General features: G+C 38.9%; 2 protein-coding genes across 3 annotated transcripts in view; one reads left to right on the forward strand and one right to left on the reverse strand.

Annotated features, from left to right (window-relative positions):
* The window catches only part of NIM1K (NIM1 serine/threonine protein kinase), a 64019-nt gene extending 61044 nt beyond the window's left edge, over positions 1-2975 (forward strand). The window contains exon 5 of the transcript XR_004423511.1: positions 887-2975. The gene's annotated coding sequence lies outside the window, so the exon portion shown is untranslated. The remainder of the gene's footprint in view (positions 1-886) is intronic.
* HMGCS1 (3-hydroxy-3-methylglutaryl-CoA synthase 1) lies at positions 1839-21120 on the reverse strand. 2 transcript variants are annotated; one of them, XM_033110358.1, is made up of 11 exons: positions 20986-21120; positions 16180-16238; positions 10169-10626; positions 9727-9852; positions 9024-9188; positions 7473-7638; positions 6477-6647; positions 5906-6012; positions 4950-5075; positions 4558-4721; positions 1839-3611 (listed from the first exon to the last, which is right to left on the reverse strand). In XM_033110358.1, exons 3-11 carry the CDS (start codon positions 10614-10616, stop codon positions 3522-3524), a joined length of 1563 nt encoding a protein of 520 aa, XP_032966249.1. In that variant the 5' UTR covers positions 10617-10626; positions 16180-16238; positions 20986-21120; the 3' UTR covers positions 1839-3521. The 2 variants fall into 2 exon arrangements, with proteins under 2 accessions (XP_032966249.1, XP_032966250.1); XM_033110359.1 differs by lacking the exons at positions 16180-16238; positions 20986-21120 and adding an exon at positions 10722-10854.
* Positions 21121-21416: the final 296 nt, after the last annotated feature.

Below are 21416 nucleotides of genomic sequence, written 5' to 3' on the forward strand. Positions count from 1 at the left end.
CCCAAATCACAATTTGGAAAGGTATGTACCAAGAATCCAAAGGGAAGTGCTAGCATATTCTCTGAGATCCTGGTCAAAGACTGCATGGAAGGAGTTGCCACAACTGTGACAGGAGGAGAAAGAAGGCAAGGCAGGGGTCTGAAGTGGGGCCTAGGGCTCCTGATACACAGATGAAAAGCTTGAAGGCTGGAATACACTTGGCATGGTGTGAGGAATGGACGAGAAGGCAGGATGAATGTGGTACTACATTGAAGTGGGCAGGGACCAGATCCTGTAGTTTGTAAGCCTGAATAAGGAAAGTGATACCTAGCGTGAAAAGTGCTCACTACTGAGTAAGGTAGTCCAGGCAGCCGAGGGAGGAGGCAACTCTTGAGCTAGACCCCGAAGATCAACAAGGTTTTGCTAAGATGGGTTGGTGATGCTAGTTTAACAGCATGTGAAAGACCTGGAGGCACGGGGAAGCTTTTGCAAAATTAATTCGCTAAAACTTCTATTACTCTTTTATTATAGATGCCTGCACAATGGTGAAATTGGACAAAGTAAAAGATGAAGTCCTGGGTTTTTACCTGTAAACATTTAAAATGCAAATTTTTTTATTATAAGCTCCAGCCCTGATATAGAAACATCCTGAAGACTGGCATTCATAATCCTCAGCATCAAATTACTGCCTTTATTATAATGGGAGGAGGGCGGGTCACAGGTCAACTATTTTCTTCCACCACCAATCAGGGAAAAAAATGAGGAACCTATGATTCAATTTAAGAGCAGTTGCTAGAAATTTCAAGCAAAGCATTCACTTTTATGTCAAGATTACATAGCTTTCAATTATTTAAGGATCCTGTTACATTCCTTGCTCGTTTGATTTTCACTTTACTGTTTCTTTCAGGACATTTCAAACAGCAGACAACAAATGAAGTGTTTCAACTAAGTCACAAGAGGATCAAAAGTAGCTGTTTGCATCTATTTGAGTTTCGTCTAGTGTTAGTATTAGACTTAGTGTTCATAAAAATAAACAAAACTCCAAAGGTGGAAAAAGAAAGTGCACAAATTCCATAGAGAAGGGGAAGGATAGAACTCTTCAAGCCATATTCATTTGGATTCTAGAATTTGCAGAAGTGACCTTAGAGGACACTGGCCTCATTTTCGAAATGATCCAGAGGGATAGACTAGCCCAGAAAAACAAATTATTACTAAGTTTTGAATCTAGATATGACATGATAAAATGAGCTGATCAGTACTAGAGAATAATCTGGTTTGATTCCTAATTCATACAGTCCTAAGAGTTGCTAGGATTCTTAGAGATCACCTAATCCAGTATCAATGCCAATGCAAAAAGCTTCTGTAAAACCCCTGGGAGCCTCAGCAACATGTGACCCTGAAGCTGGAAGCTCTAGCTGGCAGCAGGCATTTCTATGTTGGCTGTGAAATTTGCTTTTAATCTTAAATTGCCAACCCCTAATCTTAGGTTGTTTCTAGGAAAACAAAGTAACTCTCTTTATAAAAATTTATAGAAACTTCATACATGTTTACCACCCAATTTGGGACTTAATTTCCTTATATGAAATCTAAGAAGAATTAAATTATCAGTATAAATTCCTCCATACTAGATGAATAGTTCTATGAAGGCAAAACCATATATCTTGTAAATCTTTATTTCTGACTTAAGCAGGTGCCTTGCTTATATCATGTTTTTGAAGGTTTGTTGAATGATGAATGAATAGATGAGTGAATGAATAGACTGAAATAAAATGAATGCCCATATTTTAAAATAGCATGTTAGTTGGTTTCTTGCCTAAATGTTAGCTCAGGAGAAAAAAAGAATACTCAAATATCTGAAATATTTCTCGAAAACTTTATTCAAAGTTATTCACCTCACTGTTAATAAAGTGTACAGTTAATTTTCTTTGCCAGCATTATTAGGCCTGCCCATTGCCGGCAATGGACTTTGAGAAAACCCATTTCCTGACACTCAAAAGTTAAATTACTCTTTTCAAAACATACCGAACTCCCAATACTTGCAAAAGTATTTCATGCACTATTTCCCCATCAATCTTTTAATCTGAATTTACATTATTAAGCTACATCAGCGGATGTTAAAATGAAGTCATTTTAACAAATTATGACTATACAAATCAAAATACCACTGGTTAACATTAGACGAGAGTATTTTACAAACACTACATGTTCCTTTGCAATTTGAAATATTGCATTTCATATTTGTGTAGGTCTATTTTGGATAACTGAAACTTCACAGAATTTAACAGCAAATAAAGTTTTAAAAAATTTAGTTCTGTACATTAGTTCCAACTATCTCTATTTTACAATCTGTAAGGCTCATGTCATAGTTCAGCACCAAAGAGATCTACAAAACTGTCTAACCAGTCTTATTCATCCCATGTGATAGTTTTCTTTAGGTGAATGTCTGAGAAAATGCTTTATAGATCCTACTTCCAGATCTTGAAGTGGAATACTCGTTTTGGCCGGTCACACTTGTAAAAACTTGGGTTTTACCTTTTCAGTTTCATTGAACAGATTTTTTTTTAAAAAGGAAAAAGGACAAGAATACTGACACCATGAATTTACGTTGTCAGTCTTTACGTTGAATTTATAACACTGAAGCATCAGAAGTAACCTAATAATGTCTTGCCCCATCCTTCTTTTGTTTAAAATTTTTCAAAGGCAACCAGAAAAATGTTTTATTTATTCTCAAAATAAGGTACAAAGAAGGACTGAAACAACAAACTTCCTCACACACACGTGCCAATCACATCAATGTTGTTCCGCATAATCCACCTTGAACTGATTCCAAAGCAGACCTAGAGCTCCATGCATAGCTCCCAAGTGTACCACCCGACGTCTGCCCAATGCTACGTAGCACCTCTCTGTTCAGAGGTCATTACACTAACTCATCACTGCTGGCCTGGACTTAAAGCAACGGTCCATTTCCAGAAACAGTGTTACTGTTCCAACTCTTCTCTCTCTTCAGCAGGATTTACAAATTTCAGAAAAAGAGCATGTTTGTCTTGCTTGTTTTTCAAGCATGGTTTGTTCTTATCACTTTTAAGACCACATTCCCTAAACTAGAAACATTTTTCCAAAACCACAGGTACTTTCAGTAATCTTGTTTGTTCAAAGTATAAAATTCGTACATGTTTAAAAAAATTAAAATTGGAGACGAGTACCTCTGTTTTTTTCCACCAGAAGCACACGATTCATCCTATCACATTTAAAACTAAGCTTCATGCATACAAATGGCCAGAGAGGTATGAAGTTTTCCCGAGCCCTTAATTTCATCTGAGTACATTGTTGGCTAGATCACAACAGGAAGCATATTAGCAAATTGAGCAAAAAGACTTTCCCCCAAGAACATTATAGTTCTCCAGGCTCCATGTCAGTCACATAAAAATTTAAGCAACATGTAATCCTCTAAAATTGTCCCCAGACATCCCATTCCCAGCTGTTCCCATACAGAGCCCACCCACCCCAGCCCAAATTGAAGTCTTGTACCCCACAGAAGTATCTTAATGCTCCCCGTTACTAATGACAGTTGCTTCCGGTTCTGCTGCTGTTGCAGGGAGTCTTGGCACTTTTTTAGCAGGACTTGGAATATGCTAAAATTAAAGGAAAGATGTTGTTGTCTCATGGTTGTTATTGTTGTTTTTTTAAAGAATCATAGTATTGATTAAAGTTCCAATAGAAAAACTGTGGAGAGGTTTATGCTAAATACATATTCTATATAACTTCTCATAGTGGGAATTAAATGTCCATTCTTTACCGTATGGTGAATTTATTATACAATTATTGAGAAAGAGAAAGAGGAAGGCCACAGAGACCCACCAGACACAGTCTTTTACTTGTTACATCCTGCATTTGCAACTCAAACACTAGTAGCTTGACCTGCTACCTAATTTTTATACTAGGAAGAAGCAAGACTATGCATTCACCAAATTTGTGATGAGCAGATAAAATAAATAACTTCAAGGTTATAAAGTTCTCAGTTCGAAGCCTGGCTATGATCCTGGTCAAGTCATTTAACTTCTTGCAGCCTGATCTCTAAAACGGGCATAGTATCATTTATGTCAAGGTGGTTTTTATTAGGATTAAATTAAAAAATGTAAATAAAGTACCTGGAATATTAGGAATTCAAAGCATAGCTATTATTGTTAATCTCCTTACAATTTTGGAGGTGGATTTGACAATGGTCTGACAAGAGATGTGAGGACCTCAACACCCTGTCCCTCTTCACCTCTCACCAAGACTTTACCACAAACGAGTCTTCTCTCTAGATCAGTCTTCCTTTAAATTCTGGTACAATTAATAAAGCCTAGTATTTACTGTGCACTTTTAAAATGCTAATAATTTAAGTGCAAACCACTTTATACAACTGGAAAATGGCACAGCCAGAATCCAATCCCAGAGCCCTTGCTTTGAATCCCTCTGCTTTATTGACATTCCTTTAAGTTGCTAAATCTCAGTTAGGTCCCCTAAGCGATGAGATCTGGGGATAGAAATTTTAACCTAGTCAAAGCCCAAAACCAAACAGCGAGCTTTACTTACCTCAGTTGCTGTGCTCGAATGCACAAGTCCTACTCCTTCATCCAAAGTGTCGTCATTTGGAGAGGGCCGCCGGGCGTAACTTCTTCTGTGCTTTTCATCCACTCTAACTAGGTACCATGTTCCTTCAAAGAGTGAATCTATTGAACTCTGGGGAATATAGTTGACTAAAGGAAAGGCGGAGAATATGAAAAATTAGTTATGACATACAACTTATCTGGTAATAAAACTAAAAAAGTTGCATGTTTCCCTATAATTTTCACCACCATCAGATTAGTACTGACTATAGCTTAGATATCTAGATATCCTTATACATAACATGTTTCATATTGGCATAGCCCTCCAACATACTTTTGGGTGTATATTTATGTATATTAACAGTTTAATATTTTTACCCAAGTGATGAGTATCCTCTCTGAGCTTCATATTTTCAGCAAAGACATCTGGTGCCACACAAGTTCTTGAGTCAAGCCTTGATTTAAGATCACATAAACTTGCTGTTATTTTATCAAGAGCAGACCCTAAAATAAATAATTCCAACATTAAAAGACTAAAATTAGCCTAAACAAAATGTTGCCAAATGGAAAAAAAACTTCTTCTCATGTTTTTTGTTTTTTTTAAAAGAACTACTGCCTATTGTTTAGTTAAAAGATAAGATGATAACTATTTAACACAGCTTCCTATGACCTCTGATTAGACATTTGTTTAATGTCAGCCAGTAGCCAAGTTAGGAAATAGGTGAGATTTAAAACTATAAATAACTTGTCTATAGTCGATCCATGATACAATTTTAATGTAATGCCTAGTCTACCATCAGTTTTTCTCCATATTTTTGCTCCTTCAGGGAAGACACAGAAGTTTCCTTAAATATAGCCAAGACTGTAATGTTATAAAAATTAGAAAACTTAGATATAAGAGACTAAGAAGTGATCTGATATTATTCACTCATGATCAGATTCAATCATTAGAGTAAAAACTCAAAAGCTGCCTGCACTAAATAGATATGCTTCCCTTTCCCATGACTACATATGCTTAAAACATGAGATAAAAGATAAAATAAAGTTATTTGCCAAAAAAGGAAAAATCAAAAGCACTATGCCATAAAAATATTTAAGCTGACGTGGAAGGAAGGAAAGAAGGTATCCTGACGCAGACATAATCCTACCCCTTACCCAGTCAAGAAAGATTTTTAGAGAGTAAAAATATCTGGCTATGTTCAAAGAAGTAATGAAGATTAAAATGTAATAATATAATGATCTATGGAACAGATTCAAGTGCTTGCTTGAGAAGCTTGCAGTATCAACCTTACCAGTTGGTTCTCAATATTCTTGTTCGAAACCCCAGTACTTACCTGGTGTGGCATCTTGTGTAACTTTAAGGGAGTACAGGGTGGCAGCCAAACCAGAACCGTAAGAGAACACACCAATCCTCTTTCCTGCAAGCTGCTGAGGTGAGAACCTATACAGGTGGAAAGACTTATTAGGAAGTTTAACTGATCTAAAACTACTACAATGTGTAGGAAGCTAGGAGTTGGAATAAAAATTCATCCTATAGCCTTAGGGACCTAAAGCTTTACCATCACAATAAGCAGACTGAAACAAGCATTTTCATCTCTTTGAGAATGATGCGGCTTGTGAAAGTTATTTTACATAAAATAAGTTACTCTGTCAACAAGGGATTTATGGTTCAACTGTAGATCAAGAATAATAAAACCATGAGACTAGCCAGAAAAGCCATGTGGAATTAAATACTCTGGGATTACTGCAGCTTCACCCCATGTATCTTTAATTCAATGGACAATTGGCAAGAAAGCCTGGAAATAAAATATTCTGTGACCTGCCACCAACATACCTGGCACCAAAGTTGGTGTTAGAATTCTAACATTCCCTAAATGGAGTTAAGCAGCTGAAATTTATACTTACTGTGCTAGAACAGAAGCAAGCGAACCATACACTGATGATGTGTACATATTTCCATTTTGATTTGATACAAGCAAAGATGCCTTTGTTTTCTGATTAAAAAGTTCAGAACTAGCCTTCATAAATGCCTTTTCCACATCTCTATCAAAGTAGGTATCTTCTAATTTAACATCCCTGAAATATTTGTAAAAAAAGACGGTTTTACAGTGTTCAAACACTATATTTTTATTATATTACATAGTGTATCCAATTAGTATTCTAATCTGCAAGTGTGTGTGATTGTTTTTCCATTTGTTAAAAGCCAAGTAGCAGCATGCCAACTGCTATGGAAGACATAACAGTGACACACAGTGCTTTTTCTCAAACATTTTTATGATAAAATTAAGACAACTTAATTCTATTGGGTTAATAAACTCACTAAACCTTCACTGTCACCAATAGAATATACTATTTTAAGTCCATAGTAATGTCTTCTTAGTTAGAAGAGTCATTATATTACAGGAGCCAAGTCTTAAAAGTTTAGTAGAATTTTATCAGATGGAGAAGGGACACAGGCAAGGAGAGAGAGAATGGGTTTGTTTAACAGGCATAGCATGCTAGGAAGGCTTTCAAGTGGAAAATGTAAGAAATATGAAAGCAGACTTCGATAGTGGCAGTGTGCAGGGTGCATATGGGCACAGGGGCTAGAGAGAGGCAGGGAGAAGAGTGAAGAGGCTGTTGTAAATATAGCCACCTGTGCGGCTATACTGTCATAGTGACAACGGGAAGGAAGCTAAAAGGAGGAAACCAGAAAATCTGAGTACAAATGACTAAAGAATTCACGTATGTAAGCTGCCATTTCTCTGGAACTCAGTTTCTTCATCGATGACATAAACAGGCTAGACTAGATGACTCCTAAGATCCTCTGGCTCTAAAATTTTCAGGACCGTATAAATAACAGTTTAACATATAAAAAAATGCTCTCCCAATAACAGGAAAAAAAATCACAACAACTCTTACCCAAAGGCTTCCAGACCACTATAGATACTATTTTTATCTCTGTTCTGGTCATTAAGGAAGTCGTTCAGCAACATCCGGGCTAGAGATTTTTGAACCAGTTTACAATAGGGTGAGTGGAAGATCATGAAGCCAAAATCATTCAAGGTAAAATCTTTGTCATTTCCCTCTGAAAAAGAAATCCAGAGAAATTATTAAATTAATATAAGTCACTAACTTTTGAAGTTTGATTTTAGAACAGGGCTGGGGGGCTTTATATCTTTAAAGAGCAACCAAATATACACTGTATAATAAAATAATGGTTTAAAATGCATATCAAAGAGACATCCACGGGGGCCCGCCTACTGTCTCAGGTGGTTGGAGCGCCGTGCTCCTACGAATGGCCGGCAGCCAGTGTGAGCAGCCAGCAGCCGGCGAGAGCTGCCGTGAGCTGGCGACCGACAGCCCCAGCCGGGAGGAGCGCAAGGCTCATAACCAGCAGGGGCCAGAGAGCTGTGTCCTACACACTAGACTGAGAAACAACGGCTTGAACTGGAGTGGGGGCGGGGGGAGGCAAAGAAAGGGGAAAGGAAAAAAAAGACATCCACAGATAGAACAATATACATTATTACTGTTTTTTAAACTTAAGAGTCATAACTCTTTAGTGGATTGTGTCATCAATTTAGTGGATCAGGGCCAGTATTTTTTTAATCTTAAAAAATTAAGAGTACTTTTAAAAATGAAATAGAGTAGAAAATAGCAAACTGCATAACTTGCAGCATGGATAAGTAACTTTATAAAACTTTTGTTTGCATTTAGCATGCACAAACAATGTGTTTCTTACTGTGTGTCCTAATAAAATGTTAGAAAAATCACTGTACTGTTAAATACATGCTGTTAAATATTAAGACATTTTACATACTGCAAGAATGCTTCTTATCCAGAGCCACTAGGTTTCTGAATATCTGTTACTGAATATTCTTTTTAATCCTCTCTCACAACCTCTATAAAGCAAGACTGGACTATAGAAAAAGCACACTTTATGTGATACTGTGTGTTTTAATAGCATGAATTCAAATACTGTGCTTTTCAGTACCACAAGAACTTTTTCACGGTTAACGATGGAGATTAATGATGACATTAAAAAAATAAGTATGAATTCATAGGTCAAATGCAAATAGACTATAGGGGAAGGGGGATCACATTTCAGTAATCTATTTTCACTACAGTTTTCTGTGGATCACAATTGCAAAAAACTAAAACCTTGTTAAAATACTTCTCACGAAAGATGAACAAAACTCAAGTTCCTTTCTTTTACACTACTTTTGATTTTCTTACTGGGGGTAAATAGACCTAGGTATTTTTGCAGAGATATACCTCATTTCCAAAGTTTACCTCTCTTTCTAAATTACACATTCCCAGAAACTATGGGAAAATAGCTATTTAGTAGGTGAGAAAAAAACGGTTAAAGGACACTAATGAAGGATGCCCATGAAGCAGTTTCTCAGTGAAGACACCCAGCACATCACACCATCCTCAACAGATACCAAGTCAAGGAAAATGAATAAAACCCACCTTTCTGCCACTGGGCACGGATCTTTTTGCGGTAGACAGAATAGCAGCGGTCTAACGCACTGAGGTAGCACTGAATGGAGAGTTTTCCATCTACTATAGGATACTCAGAAAGCATATCAGGCTTGTAAAAGTCATAGGCATGTTGCATATGTGTCCCACGAAGTCCTGTTAGAACCAAAAAGGAAGATGTCCATGTATTTCTGCTTCTTGATGTTTGTATGTTAGTAAGCACATTGCATTATTTGGGGGCCTTCCTTAACTATCTAGTCAACTCCCGCCACATGCAGTGTTAAGCAACACAAGGTGAAGCCAATACGTAATTGAAACAACACCTAACCTTATCCACAGACAGGCCTAAGACTCCTTGATATGCAACATTTTCATGCAAGTTTCATAAATCTAATTGGGAGATCACAATTGCTTAACTGAACTGAAAACAAGTTAAACTTGCCACTTACTGTGTTGACTCTGGGCAAGCTATTCCATTAAGTTATTACTTAAACCCATTTTACTTCTCTACAAAATGGGATGACATCACTTATACCATACAATTGCTATGAAGAGTAAATATAATACATATAAAGTATTTAGCAGACAGTTCCTGCATTAATTGACCACTCAGTAAGTACTAGATTCTATTTTCAAATTTCTCAGCATATTGTGCTAATTTAAACTTTAACAAAAAACTTTCACAATCACTCACCTCGTTCAAAAATTAAAGGCGCATTTGGCCCAATTAGCAGAGCAACGGCTCCAACTCCACCTGTAGGTCTAGCATTTCCTGTGGCATATACAGCAATATCTCCAGCAACTACCAGGGCATACCGTCCTGAAAAACATTTTTTGTTAGTACACAAGGTGATCAACACTGTAAATATCATACACGCAAACTGAAATATTATATTTTCCCCAGAATATGCTTTTCTCAGATTTGGTAAAGAATAAAAGGTCTCATGAAGTTTTAGTAATTTTGTCCTACACAATAAACAATTCATTAATTCAGATAAGTTGAAAGTCATAGCTATCTTCCCAAATACATTCAAATAAGCCTCACTGGTAAAAGTTTGCACGTGGCATTAATTAAAAGGTCATTTTGGCTTAATCATCTGCAAGGAGTTTCTTTGGAGTAGAGGCATGTAACATACCATCCCAAGAGCTGGACTCAATCCAGTTAACAGCATTGAAAACAGCAGCTGTGCCTCCATAGCATGCGTTAGTTGTGTCTATTCCTTCTATATCTGTGTTCCCAGACTCCTCAAAGAGCTGCATCAAATTGGTCTTCACTGACTTTGATTTGTCAATGATTGTCTCCGTTCCAACTTCTAGCCGCCCAATGCAATCATAAGAAAGGCTGTTTCTCTCCATAAGATTTTGAACCACAGTCATACAAAGAGAGTTGATGTCTTCTCTATCTGTGCAGAAGCCCATCTTAGCCTGGCCCAAGCCAATAGTATACTTTCCAGCATCTACACCATCATATTTTTCCAACTCTGCTTGATCAACATATTGAGAAGGAAAATAGATCTCAAGTGCAACAATTCCTACATCTTTTGGCCAGCAGGCTTCTGCATTCAAAGGAAGTGACCCAGGCATGGTGAAAGAGCTTTAGGAAAAAAACAGAAAAAACAGTTTCAGGTTATAAATTGCAGATTGTCAAGTTCAAACTTGAGAAATTGACATTAAGAGTTCAACTTTCACCTGAAATATTAGTTGTTTCTAAATTTATCATGTTTTACTTAGGGCAGTCATTTCAAATGCGGAAGTAGCAATTATAGTATGAAAGGGATACTATTATTTTAAATTATCATCTTTCAGAAAGGCTTGCATTTCATTCAAAACTAGACATCTTTAGATTTAAAACATGATTAGAAGTAAAGAAAACTCAAATAAGATTCTTCCACGTTGTAAAGAACTATAAGGAAAAAAAAAACGACAATTTAATAATATGGCCCACAAATTAGAATTCAAGTACCTGATCTATTCCTGGCCATCAAAAAAAGTTTAAATAAGTCATTCATTCATTCATTCATCGTAGATATAATGATTATTCACAGCTATTGACTTTTATGAGTTTAAAAATTATTAGATCAAACAATATTGCATTCCTTACTGATCTAAACAATCCCAGCAAATATAAAAGCCAGACTATAGAAGTCTACCAAGCTGATCTATACGTAACCCCTGATATTATAATCCAAAGAACCCTCCACCCAGAACCCAAATGATTAAAATTTTAAGCAAAGACAAGTTCCAGGACCCATCACAGGGTCAAATGCCAATATTCTATCTTTCTACAGCTAGTGTATAGGTGATAAATGATCATAAAACCCCAAGGTATCACTTAGCTTCTAAATCAGGGGAGGGGAAGCTAATTTAAATTGGAAAACTGGTAATCCACATATTCATGGAACACCTAACTCTTAGACAACATCCCTTAAAACCACCCCTTCTTTTTTAAAAAGGGCACTAAAAAGTTGGATACACTGTAAAAACTTTCAGTAATGTCTAGATTTACTTACCAACAGTAAAAAAAAAAAAAGTCCTACCCACTCAAGAGCATTGCTATGTGCCTATGGGTAAGTCACATAACCAATCGAGCCTCAATTTCTTTACAGAAGTTGTATTAATCATAAAAATAAGAAGTAGTCTAGATATTTCAGAGGGAATTTAATACAGGCAAATAGATACAAACTAGCTGGAGGGACTACAGGAGAAAAGGGGGAACGTGGTTATTCGGATCCCATGAGCTTGCCTTCCTACTGAAGCTGCTGAGCTACAACTCAGAGACCCATACTCCCATTGCTGCTGTTGCCCCTGACAGGGAAAAAAAAAAGATGGTTACCTCTTCCCACCATCTAATCTCACTTGATTACTTCCATTGTAGTCTAAGCAGAACCCAGCTGGCATAGGAGTCCGAAAAATGTAGTTGTCAGGCTTTGAACAGTAGCATTGTCCCTTATTTTTAGAGAAAGAATTCTTTCTATGTATAAACTTCTACAATTCAATTTCCTTTTTAGGTATCATATAACTGGATGGTGCTGCTTAAGTGGCAGAATTTCAGCTCTTCATTGACATACAGATGTTAGCTTATGAATGTTACCTGGTTCACTAATTAAACTGGTTCACTAACCTTCTATAGCATTTGCCAACTCACCAAAAATTTGACTCCTGAAAATGAAATGTCAAATGCTGTATTTATGTCATTTGTCCTCTGCCATTCTGCAAACTCTGGAATAGTATTAGGTATAATGAAATTACAGACTACTGTTACAGTGAGTCAAGTTTAGAAATCTTGAGAATATCTAAAGTAGAAAGGCTGCCTTTAAACCATGAAATCTACCTTTAGCCCATAGGTCATCAAATAATGTGTCTATTAAAACCTAAAAAGTAAGCGTGTTGAAATATAATCATACAATCTAAGTTACAGGTCATAAGGGATACCTGTTGAATATTCCTTCTAAATACTAGAATCTTATCCATATATATTTTTTTTCCTTCATCTGAACAATGGCATGTTACATGCCAACATTTGGGGTAAATTTAATAAATGATCTTTGCCCTCTCAAATAGTCACTGTCTCATGGGATAGTAAGGTACAAATGGATCATAATAATAAACAACAGAGAGAGTCACCTTACGTTTTGGAGAGCTACCTAACCCAGCCTGGCAGCAGGCAAAGGATAAGAAAGGCTTCTTGGTTCCCGGTGCCTAACATGAGTCTTACAAAGAGGAGGAGCAAGCGGTAGAACTCTGCAGAAGCAAGTGCTGGAGGAAGATTTTCAACAGGGTGAACAACGTAAACAAAGGCACATACACTCCTAGGAACTATAAAAAGTTTTACGACTGCACTGAAGTGCAATGTGAGGCCAAGTGTGTAGATGAAGTGGGTGAGAGGTCAGGAGACCTAGATATGCCAGATCATAAAGGTTCTGGTACGCTGAAACTAAGAAGCTTCAACTTGATCACAAAGACAGTAAGAAGCCAGTAGAGAGCTTAAAGCAGGAATAACCTGGTCCTATTTTAGTGTGGAGATGAGTGCTTTCCCGACTCTAAAATCAAGTTCGTGGATGACAAACATTTTTTGAATGCTATGTAGAGAATGGATTTGACTTAGGAAGCTGATACAGCAGTCCAAATAAGACACAGATCATGAACTAGAGCAATTACTGCACGAGGGGTGAAGAGGGACAGCTTCAAAAAACACGGAAGCAAAAAACTGGCAGAAATTGTGACTGACTAGATGTTAGGAAAAGAAGGAAATGTTTAGGATGACTCCCAGCCTCAACTGTTTTGACTCAACTGGCTGACCATCAGATACCTTAGGTGACAGGCTGACCGTCAGATACACTGACAGGCTGACCGTCAGACACACTAAGTGACAGGCTTACCGTCAGATACACTAAGTGACAGGCTTACTGTCAGATACCTTAAGTGACAGGCTGACCGTCAGATACCCTAAGTGACAGGCTTACTGTCAGATACCTTAAGTGACAGGCTGACCGTCAGATACCTTAAGTGACAGGCTTACCGTCAGATACCTTAAGTGACAGGCTTACTGTCAGATATCCTAAGTGACAGGCTTACTGTCAGATACCTTAAGTGACAGGCTGACCGTCAGATACCCTAAGTGACAGGCTTACTGTCAGATACACTAAGTGAATAGAGAAGTACCTGTCCACTTTCCCTTCTCCCACATAAACCCATCAATTTTATAATCTAAACTTTGCTACACTGAAGTTGAAATGAAGACATAAAGGGACTATCTAAAGTCATTAGACAGATTCTAAGTTTATAGTAAAATTAAAATATTAGTAAAATTAAGTCTTCTGCACAGTCCACAGAAAAGAGCTCTCCACAACTAGTGTTTAAAAAAAAAAACGGCCGGTCCATATACTTAGAAGAGGAACCCATCCTATATGCTACCTTCTAAGTCATCAAAGCAGAGGCAGCAGGATTAACCACTTTCCCAGCCTTTCCCACAAGGTTACCCTTCAGCTTCTTTTCAACTCTTCAAACTGCTCTACACATGCTAAGGACAGTGTAATTTTCCCTGCGTGACCCAACTGCTTGCAATGCTTTTGGAAATAAAATGGACAAGTATATATAATTTTCTGAAGGTATAAATATGTTTATAAAAATCCATAAGGCCAGGCAATTAATTTTGGATTAATTTCCAAAATTAATCCATATGTACCATATATACAATGATTGACTAGCTCTGATTAATTCTTGTACAGTGGTACTTACAAAATAAGGTGTTATTCTTAAACCTCCTAGAGGTTAAATAAATGACTTATTTCATTTGGGAAAAAAATGTAGCTTAACTAAAATAACCCACACATACCAAATTAAATCATGACCCTGACCTCGGTATGGAAACATTTTTTAACTCAGTCAATATTGCTCATTCTTGTGGCTGTTTTCATTACACCTCTTGGTAAAAAGCCATCTAATGTGAAATTAGCTTCTGGTTGAAACTGAGGAAGAGTAAGATTAAAAAGGGAAAGAGGAAAATTAATACAAGTATTTGCTTCCATGGCATTTCAAACAACAAAAATTCATACAGTTTCTGGTCTGTAATCTTTACTTTTAAACATCCTATTAAGTATACGCTCTTATGTTGCCCTCTCAAATGCTCTCTGAATCAGGATGGATACAAATTAGAAAAATAAAAAAAAATAAAAAAAAATAAAAAGGCCAGCTAAAGATCTGAGATGTCCACATTACAGTGTTAACTCCATAGAGAATGGGGTATTGTGGTTAATTCACTATTCTAAATAGCACAAAAATTTTCTAAATATAATACAGTTTAAAAATCGGACAGTTTAAAAAATTACTTAGATATATTTTTATTCTTTTGCTGATAAAAAGGTACTTCATTAGTTTTCAGAGCATTGTATTCACAATAAAAAAATGTCTAAGCAGGACAATGGGTATTCTGTATTTATAATAAAATATGTAAATTTTCTTTGTAAATTTCATCTTTAAAAAGGAGGGAAAAGGTATACTTTTACCACACAACTCTGTAACCTTCCAAAGCGCTCTTCCAACAAGAAAGTACCAACAGGAAGACTCAAGTCTGTTCTAAAGTGAAGGCTCACCCCCTCTGGTGGACAAAAGGGGCTCCTCGTCCTGGAGGACACCAAAGGGACTGATGAGATCCTCTGAGAATCTTTAGGGTCCATGAATGAAAGGGACCTGGAAACGGTAGGGGGAGGTGTGGAGGGGGAGAGGCAGGGAAATAAGCTGAGGGTGCTGATCCAAGGGCAGCCGTGACCTAGCTCCTCAATGGCTGGCTGAGGGAGGGGCTCAGGCATCGATCCCAGCCTCCTAAGGAGGCTTTCTGCCTTCACTCTCTCTCCTGCCCTAGGCTAATCTCTCCAAAATGCTTATCTGGCCTTTGTTAAGATGCTGTTTAAAATTGTTTCAAGTCTCGTCTCTGGTATTTAGGGTTAGCCTCTTTGCACTAGACCAGGAGCTTCTAGAGAGCAGGAATTGTGTCTTGTTCCTCTTGGTGTCCCAGGTGCCCAGCTTAGCACTTGGCATATGGTAGAAGCTGATGTTGAATAAATGAAATCCTACTAGCCTTTTAATCTCAAATCTGTAACAACCGTAGGAAATCATAATACTAAAGCACAACCCCCCAAAAAGCAGCATCATAAGAGAGGAGCTCCATGGCAATACAAGAAAGCAATGGCCGCAAATAATTACATTATTGGGTCAAACAAATTTGCAATCACTGTTCAATCTTACTTAATCGTAAACATCCGTCCATAGCCCACATATGCTATTTTTCAAGGTTGTAATTTAAAAAGCACTATTGGCATACATGCTTACCTGTGATTGTTTCTGATTAAGCAGTTTTTGTGGTCATATTTTATCTAGATTTTTTTCTCTTATGAGTGAACACTAATTTTTAAAATTAGTTCTAGATTTTAACTATTCATCTAAAAAACACAAAATTAGACAGTCTTCTGAAGCATTCTGGCATTAACTAATATTTAAAACCAATATTTAAAGATAAGGTATTACATTGTGAAGGATTTTAAGAATGTATGGTGCATACAAATGGTTATTTGCCCTAGGATAAAAATTAAATACCCCCTACCATTAGAGAGGCACACTTCCCTTTTAAAAGCGTGACAGGACGCCATACCTGCGTGAGGGATAAAGAACTTCAGTCTCCAGGTCTGTCACTGTTTCTTCCTTCAGGCACTAGGATTTCAAATAAGAACTTTTTTTAAAGTCATAAATTACCACACAAATTCAAATAACAATTCCACTTCAAAGTGCGTTAACATATAAACATTTCCTTGTCCAAATACATTATTATATAGAACACAATTTGACTTTGCTTAGAAAAAAATGGTACTTAAAGCTTATAAAACGTTCCCCCCCTTATTTTATTCGGTCTTACAGTGGTAGGTTCAGTCCTGGTAATGAACTGACGTAAGTTCATAGCCAGGCTTTAAACCATCTTTACTAAATTTGGGTTTTCAAGAATTGGGGGAAAGGAATATAAACAAGTTGTATTGGGCTAACAAACTTCTGGAGTAATGAGACACATTCAAGAGCTTGACCTGCACATAGGAGCTTGTGGCTTTTAACAATAATTTGTGCCTCTTTGAGTCTCAATTTCCTCATCTGTAAAATGGAGCTAATACCTGCCCTCCTGGCTCATTGCTGAGAAGGATTGCTGAAAAGATACAATATGTGAGTAATGCTTTGCAACAAAGCACCAACACACTGACTACTATCCTAGTTCTTAATTTTCAAATAAAACACCTACCTATCTAGCAAGACCTAATTATCTTCATTATTTAACCTTATGCTCCTGTTTTCAACTTGGCCACCTTCACCCTCCCAACCTTTTAGAGTGATAGTCCCCCTAGTGCTTATATTAAAAAAGATAAGCATTTGATATATCAAGACAAAGGAACGTCACGCTTTGTCATCATTTAAATTACATGGAAATAAAATGGGAAGGTGACTTTGGGGCATTTTCTTTAGTCCATCTGTGTTGTAGGATTGTTACTTGAGACAACAGTTCCTATGTTTAACACAGTTCCCTTTGCTCTCTAATTACGGGCCAATTTGGTATCTGCCCAGAGACTACATTCAGATGCTATTTAGTAAAGCTTTACTTCTTTTATATCATTTCATCATTAAAGAGCTCTTTACAGACTTAGTTCCTTTTACTTCATTAAGTTCACCCTCACCCCCCCAAAATAATAAATCCTGAGTTTTATAGGAAAAGATAAGATGACTACATTCTAAAAAACCGCTTTGATTAAAGTATTATATATATGCTTTGAGAAGATAACCTATTTTTGTTCTTTATTATCTCAAATTATGCTTTATTTTATCTCAAATCGTCTGCAAAGTAAGCAGACCACAGGAACCAGGGGGGAGGGAGATATGATTTCCTCTCCATGTGGAGAGGATTAAATAACACAGTAATAGCCCTTGTTGAAGCCATGAATGTATACGCGTTTAACACAATTTATGCCAAGGAAATTTCCCCTGAACTGCCAATAGTCCCTCTTTCAATTTTGATTATTTAAATTGGGGAGGAAAGTTGGGGGGAGGGAAGCAAGGGAGAAGGGAAGAAAGGGAAAGGGAGAAAAGTGAAGGGGGAGAGAGAGAGCGTGGGGAAGAGAGGCAAAGTAGAAAGAAACAAAAGGGAAAGCAGATTCACAGAGGGCTGCTGTGCTCCTTAAGCTCTCAGGAAAAAGAGGCCTGGTGAACAGATGGAGGCAGTGAATGCCACTGTGGGGAAGAAATCAGAAAGGGATTAGACTTTCCATTCTCTTCTGCAATTGCTAGAAGGGTTCTCTATTCTGACTAAAACAACAGGTCAGCTTATTTCTATCAGAAGGTGTTTTCAGAGCAAGTGATTGATAGAAGGAAGCATGGGCCAGGAAGCGTTCATGAATCACAAGCGGTGGGCAAGTCACCACAAAGCTCGTCTAGGACTCCTGAGATACACACCAACAGGCATTTCAAGTTGGGCAAAGATCAAAACTGAAGAATGATTAGGCTGCCTAGGGCCAACCAGGTTCCTATAATAATGTTTTCTTCTAAGGATTAGTCCGTATTCTGAATTTCTCCCTCCTTAGCCTTGATTCAAACAGGTGGTTGGAGAAGTTCATCCAGTACACATTTCAGTTCATGATAAACTACTACATGACAATCTTTTTTCACTATTACAGGAAAGAAATCTAGGAAATTGAGAATAAGCTGCCTTTCCTCCTTAGGAGCAAGCAAGCAAAACTACTGTTAAGAAAGCTTTGCCTACACCTGTACACTCTGGTCTAGTTCTTTAAGTATAAAACACGGACACCCCTGCCTGCCCCCAGAGTTACCGGTCTACTTATCAGAGATTCTACTTGTATCTCAGGGCCCTGGTCTAAGCTACCTCTTTCAGGAAGGTTTCCTAGAGTTTTCCAGTCAGGGCCCTGTACTGTACTCTTACAACATGCACGTCATTCACACCAAAGTTTTCATATTCTGCTCTCAAGAGAAAACTAATTATGGGCAGTCTTCTTATCCACACTGGGTTCCTAGATTCAGCTTGGGGGAAGGGCTGTATTTTGATTCTTCTGAAATCCCTTTGAGACCTTGGAGTTAAAGGGCCCTCAATTGCCATTGTTTGAGGGACAAATCTTATAGAGTCAAGTACTTGTTGCAGCGCTCATTAGTAAGCTCTCTTAGGTATCACTTTTAAGATGAGCTGCAACACCAAATAATGTCCAGAAAATTGGCTTTTTACTGCTGCTGTTCAAAACGAATGGTAGGTTGCAATTTTTCCCAGGTCCTAACCTGAAAAATGTATGGAGTCGAAATGGAATCAGAAGAGAACATCTGGTCTTACAATGATTCCCACATGCACATATCCCCAACCATAAACCTGCAAAGACAAAGGCTGTGGGCGTGAAGGATTACCTTCTCTTCTGCCCTAACTATACTCAGTTGACAAACAGCAAGTGAGCATTACCACAGGCCACGCATTATTCAGAACTGAGTCCTACCACTCTCACATTAGATTGGGTAACACTTTTTTCAACCTTTTTAAATGGAACCAAATAGAGATGCTGATATATGGCCCATCAAGCTCCGCCACCCACAACCCAACTGCATCTCCCACATTCAGTTCTACTGGATTATGATTTTTTAAAATTCTAGGATACTCAGGAAACACGTTACATCAATAGCGGGGTTTTGCATTTCCTGTCAGAAAAGCTATCTAACATCTCAATCAAAAATTCTCAAAATCACCCCATTAAGAGAAACAAAATGTAAAAGGATGCTGGAGGAATATTTAAGTAAACAAGATCAAAAGCAAGGCCCAGAGTTAGCTTAACAGATGACATGGCCCCAAACATTAGCATCCATTTAACTCTCCCCATTGAAAACACCTTCTGAGAACTGGGGTTACTGACTAAAATAGAATTGACTGAACTAAATCAGAAATGAAAAAAGGGCAAACTCACAAACTTGGAGGAAAGAAACCTACATCGGTTAGACACAAAGAACGTCTTTCTCCTCTCCCATAAGATATGCTATCCCTGCTCTCCTTATATATATAGTACAAAAATAACTGAAATTTTAAAATTAAAGTTTTTGTCAAAGAAAGAACACAAACTGCTAGATGTCTCAAGCTGCAAAGAACCATCTGGCACAGATACATGTTAAGGACTTTCAATCTGCCTTCTAACAGAATCTGTGCAATAAAAGTCCACGCCCTATCTCAGCAGGAAATATCTATTAACTATACGAGCACTTCCTTTTGTCTTAATTTTGTCATTTATCTTGCCATTGTTTTCCATGATTCATCCCTGAAATAGAGCAAATGTTACTTAGCAGCAGCAGAACACATCATTCTACTGCAGCAGATTGGCAAGAGCAGGAGGAAAGAGCTGCAGCAGAGGTGAGCCCCAAAAGAGGCCTGTGATACCCTAAGACAACAAGCATGACAAGCTTTACCTTTGTCCAGATCCCTACTCCAGGGTGAGTCAGAGCAATCCTTTCTCTACCTCCAGTCACCGCAGGGCAAACGTTTTCAAAGATCCCATATACTTGGCTTTGAAATGTCCTTGGCTTAACCCAAAACCTCTTGTGTGTGAAGGCCAATGGGTGTCTGCCCATTACATCATCTAACCAGGTCAGGCTGGTCCTGAAGCTATTAGCAGGAGGGAGGTACAGGTTTTCCTAACACTGAGGAACCCTATTTTTTTTAATTGGCATACAAAATACGGAGGTGGGAACGTGGGAGGCAGGAATCTATGCTGTATGAAGCAAACACACAGAAGCAATCAAGAGCACAAGTCCTCAGCCAGGTCAAATCATGGTTGTGACGCTTTCTTGTACCTGAGCTAGGAAGAAAAGTTATGTTACCCACTTGCCTTCCTCCGATTAACTCACTACGTGTGGCGGCAGGAGGACACACCCCCTACCAACCTACAACCCAAGAGTGATCTTCCCCATCCTTCGGCGTCCACCTTTCACCCAAGGCTCCGGAGACGCCCTGGCAGCCCAGCTCCTTTCTTTCTCATCTCCTCCTGATGTCCCCCTCCACACACACACACACACACACACACACACACACACACCCACTCCCCGCTTCTCTCAGGCACCTCCAGCTCCTGGCTGACTATGTCACTAGAACCCTAGCCTTCAACGCCCTTTCGCCTTCTCCCCTCCGCAACTCGCCTGCCCACACCAGTGGCCGCGGCCCCTCTTCAGACTCGCTGAGGTGGTTCCCAAGTCCCTAGCAAGGGAGGCCACGCACGGCCCCCACTCACGGCGCCCCATCCTCCGGGGCCAGGTCCACACCTCCGCCCTGACCTGGACGGAGCCGGAGCTCCTTCGGGCCTAGTCAAGGACACCGCCTCCGCCCGGCGCTCCCCACGCCCGCAGCCCCTCGGCAGTCCAGCTCAGATCCTCTTCGCGGGGAACTTACCCAAAGGTGACCGAGAGGTGGCCAAGGGAAGCGAGTGAGCCACGAAGGTGCAGTACGCGGCACCTCCTCTCACCCAACAGCTTTATAGCCGCTCACCCACCCAACTCCAGCACCGCCGCGAGTCGGTGGGAGGTGGGTCAATGGCTCCAGCAGCCAATCGCGGACGGTAGAGTAGCCGGGCAGTGCCCGCCTCCCAGTCCAGCTTCTACCAATCGGAAGGAAAATAGAGGCGGGTACTCGCTAGGGTTTTCCCTCGTGGCTGGAAGGGCGGGGGAAAGGGAGGGGGAAGGGGCGGGAACAAAGTCGGAGGGCCGAGGAAGTGGGGTGAGAGAGTGACGTCAGGTGGCCCGAGAGCCGACATGCCAATGACAGAGCGGCACGAGACGGCGAGAACCAACGGGAGCAGAGTGAGAGATTCTCCGACCAACTGG

Source organism: Rhinolophus ferrumequinum, chromosome 7 (assembly GCF_004115265.2).
Source record: "Rhinolophus ferrumequinum isolate MPI-CBG mRhiFer1 chromosome 7, mRhiFer1_v1.p, whole genome shotgun sequence".
Lineage (NCBI taxonomy): Eukaryota > Metazoa > Chordata > Mammalia > Chiroptera > Rhinolophidae > Rhinolophus > Rhinolophus ferrumequinum.

Excerpts from the sequence above, each read along its gene's own strand:
- HMGCS1 (XM_033110358.1), bottom strand. The coding sequence starts at position 10,616 with ATGCCTGGGTCACTTCCTTTGAATGCAGAAGCCTGCTGGCCAAAAGAT. Across the intron at positions 5,076-5,905 it reads TACACAAGATGCCACACCAG|GGTCTGCTCTTGATAAAATA; the intron begins GTAAGTACTGGG and ends TATTTATTTTAG. Across the intron at positions 3,612-4,557 it reads ATTCGAGCACAGCAACTGAG|CATATTCCAAGTCCTGCTAA; the intron begins GTAAGTAAAGCT and ends CTTTAATTTTAG.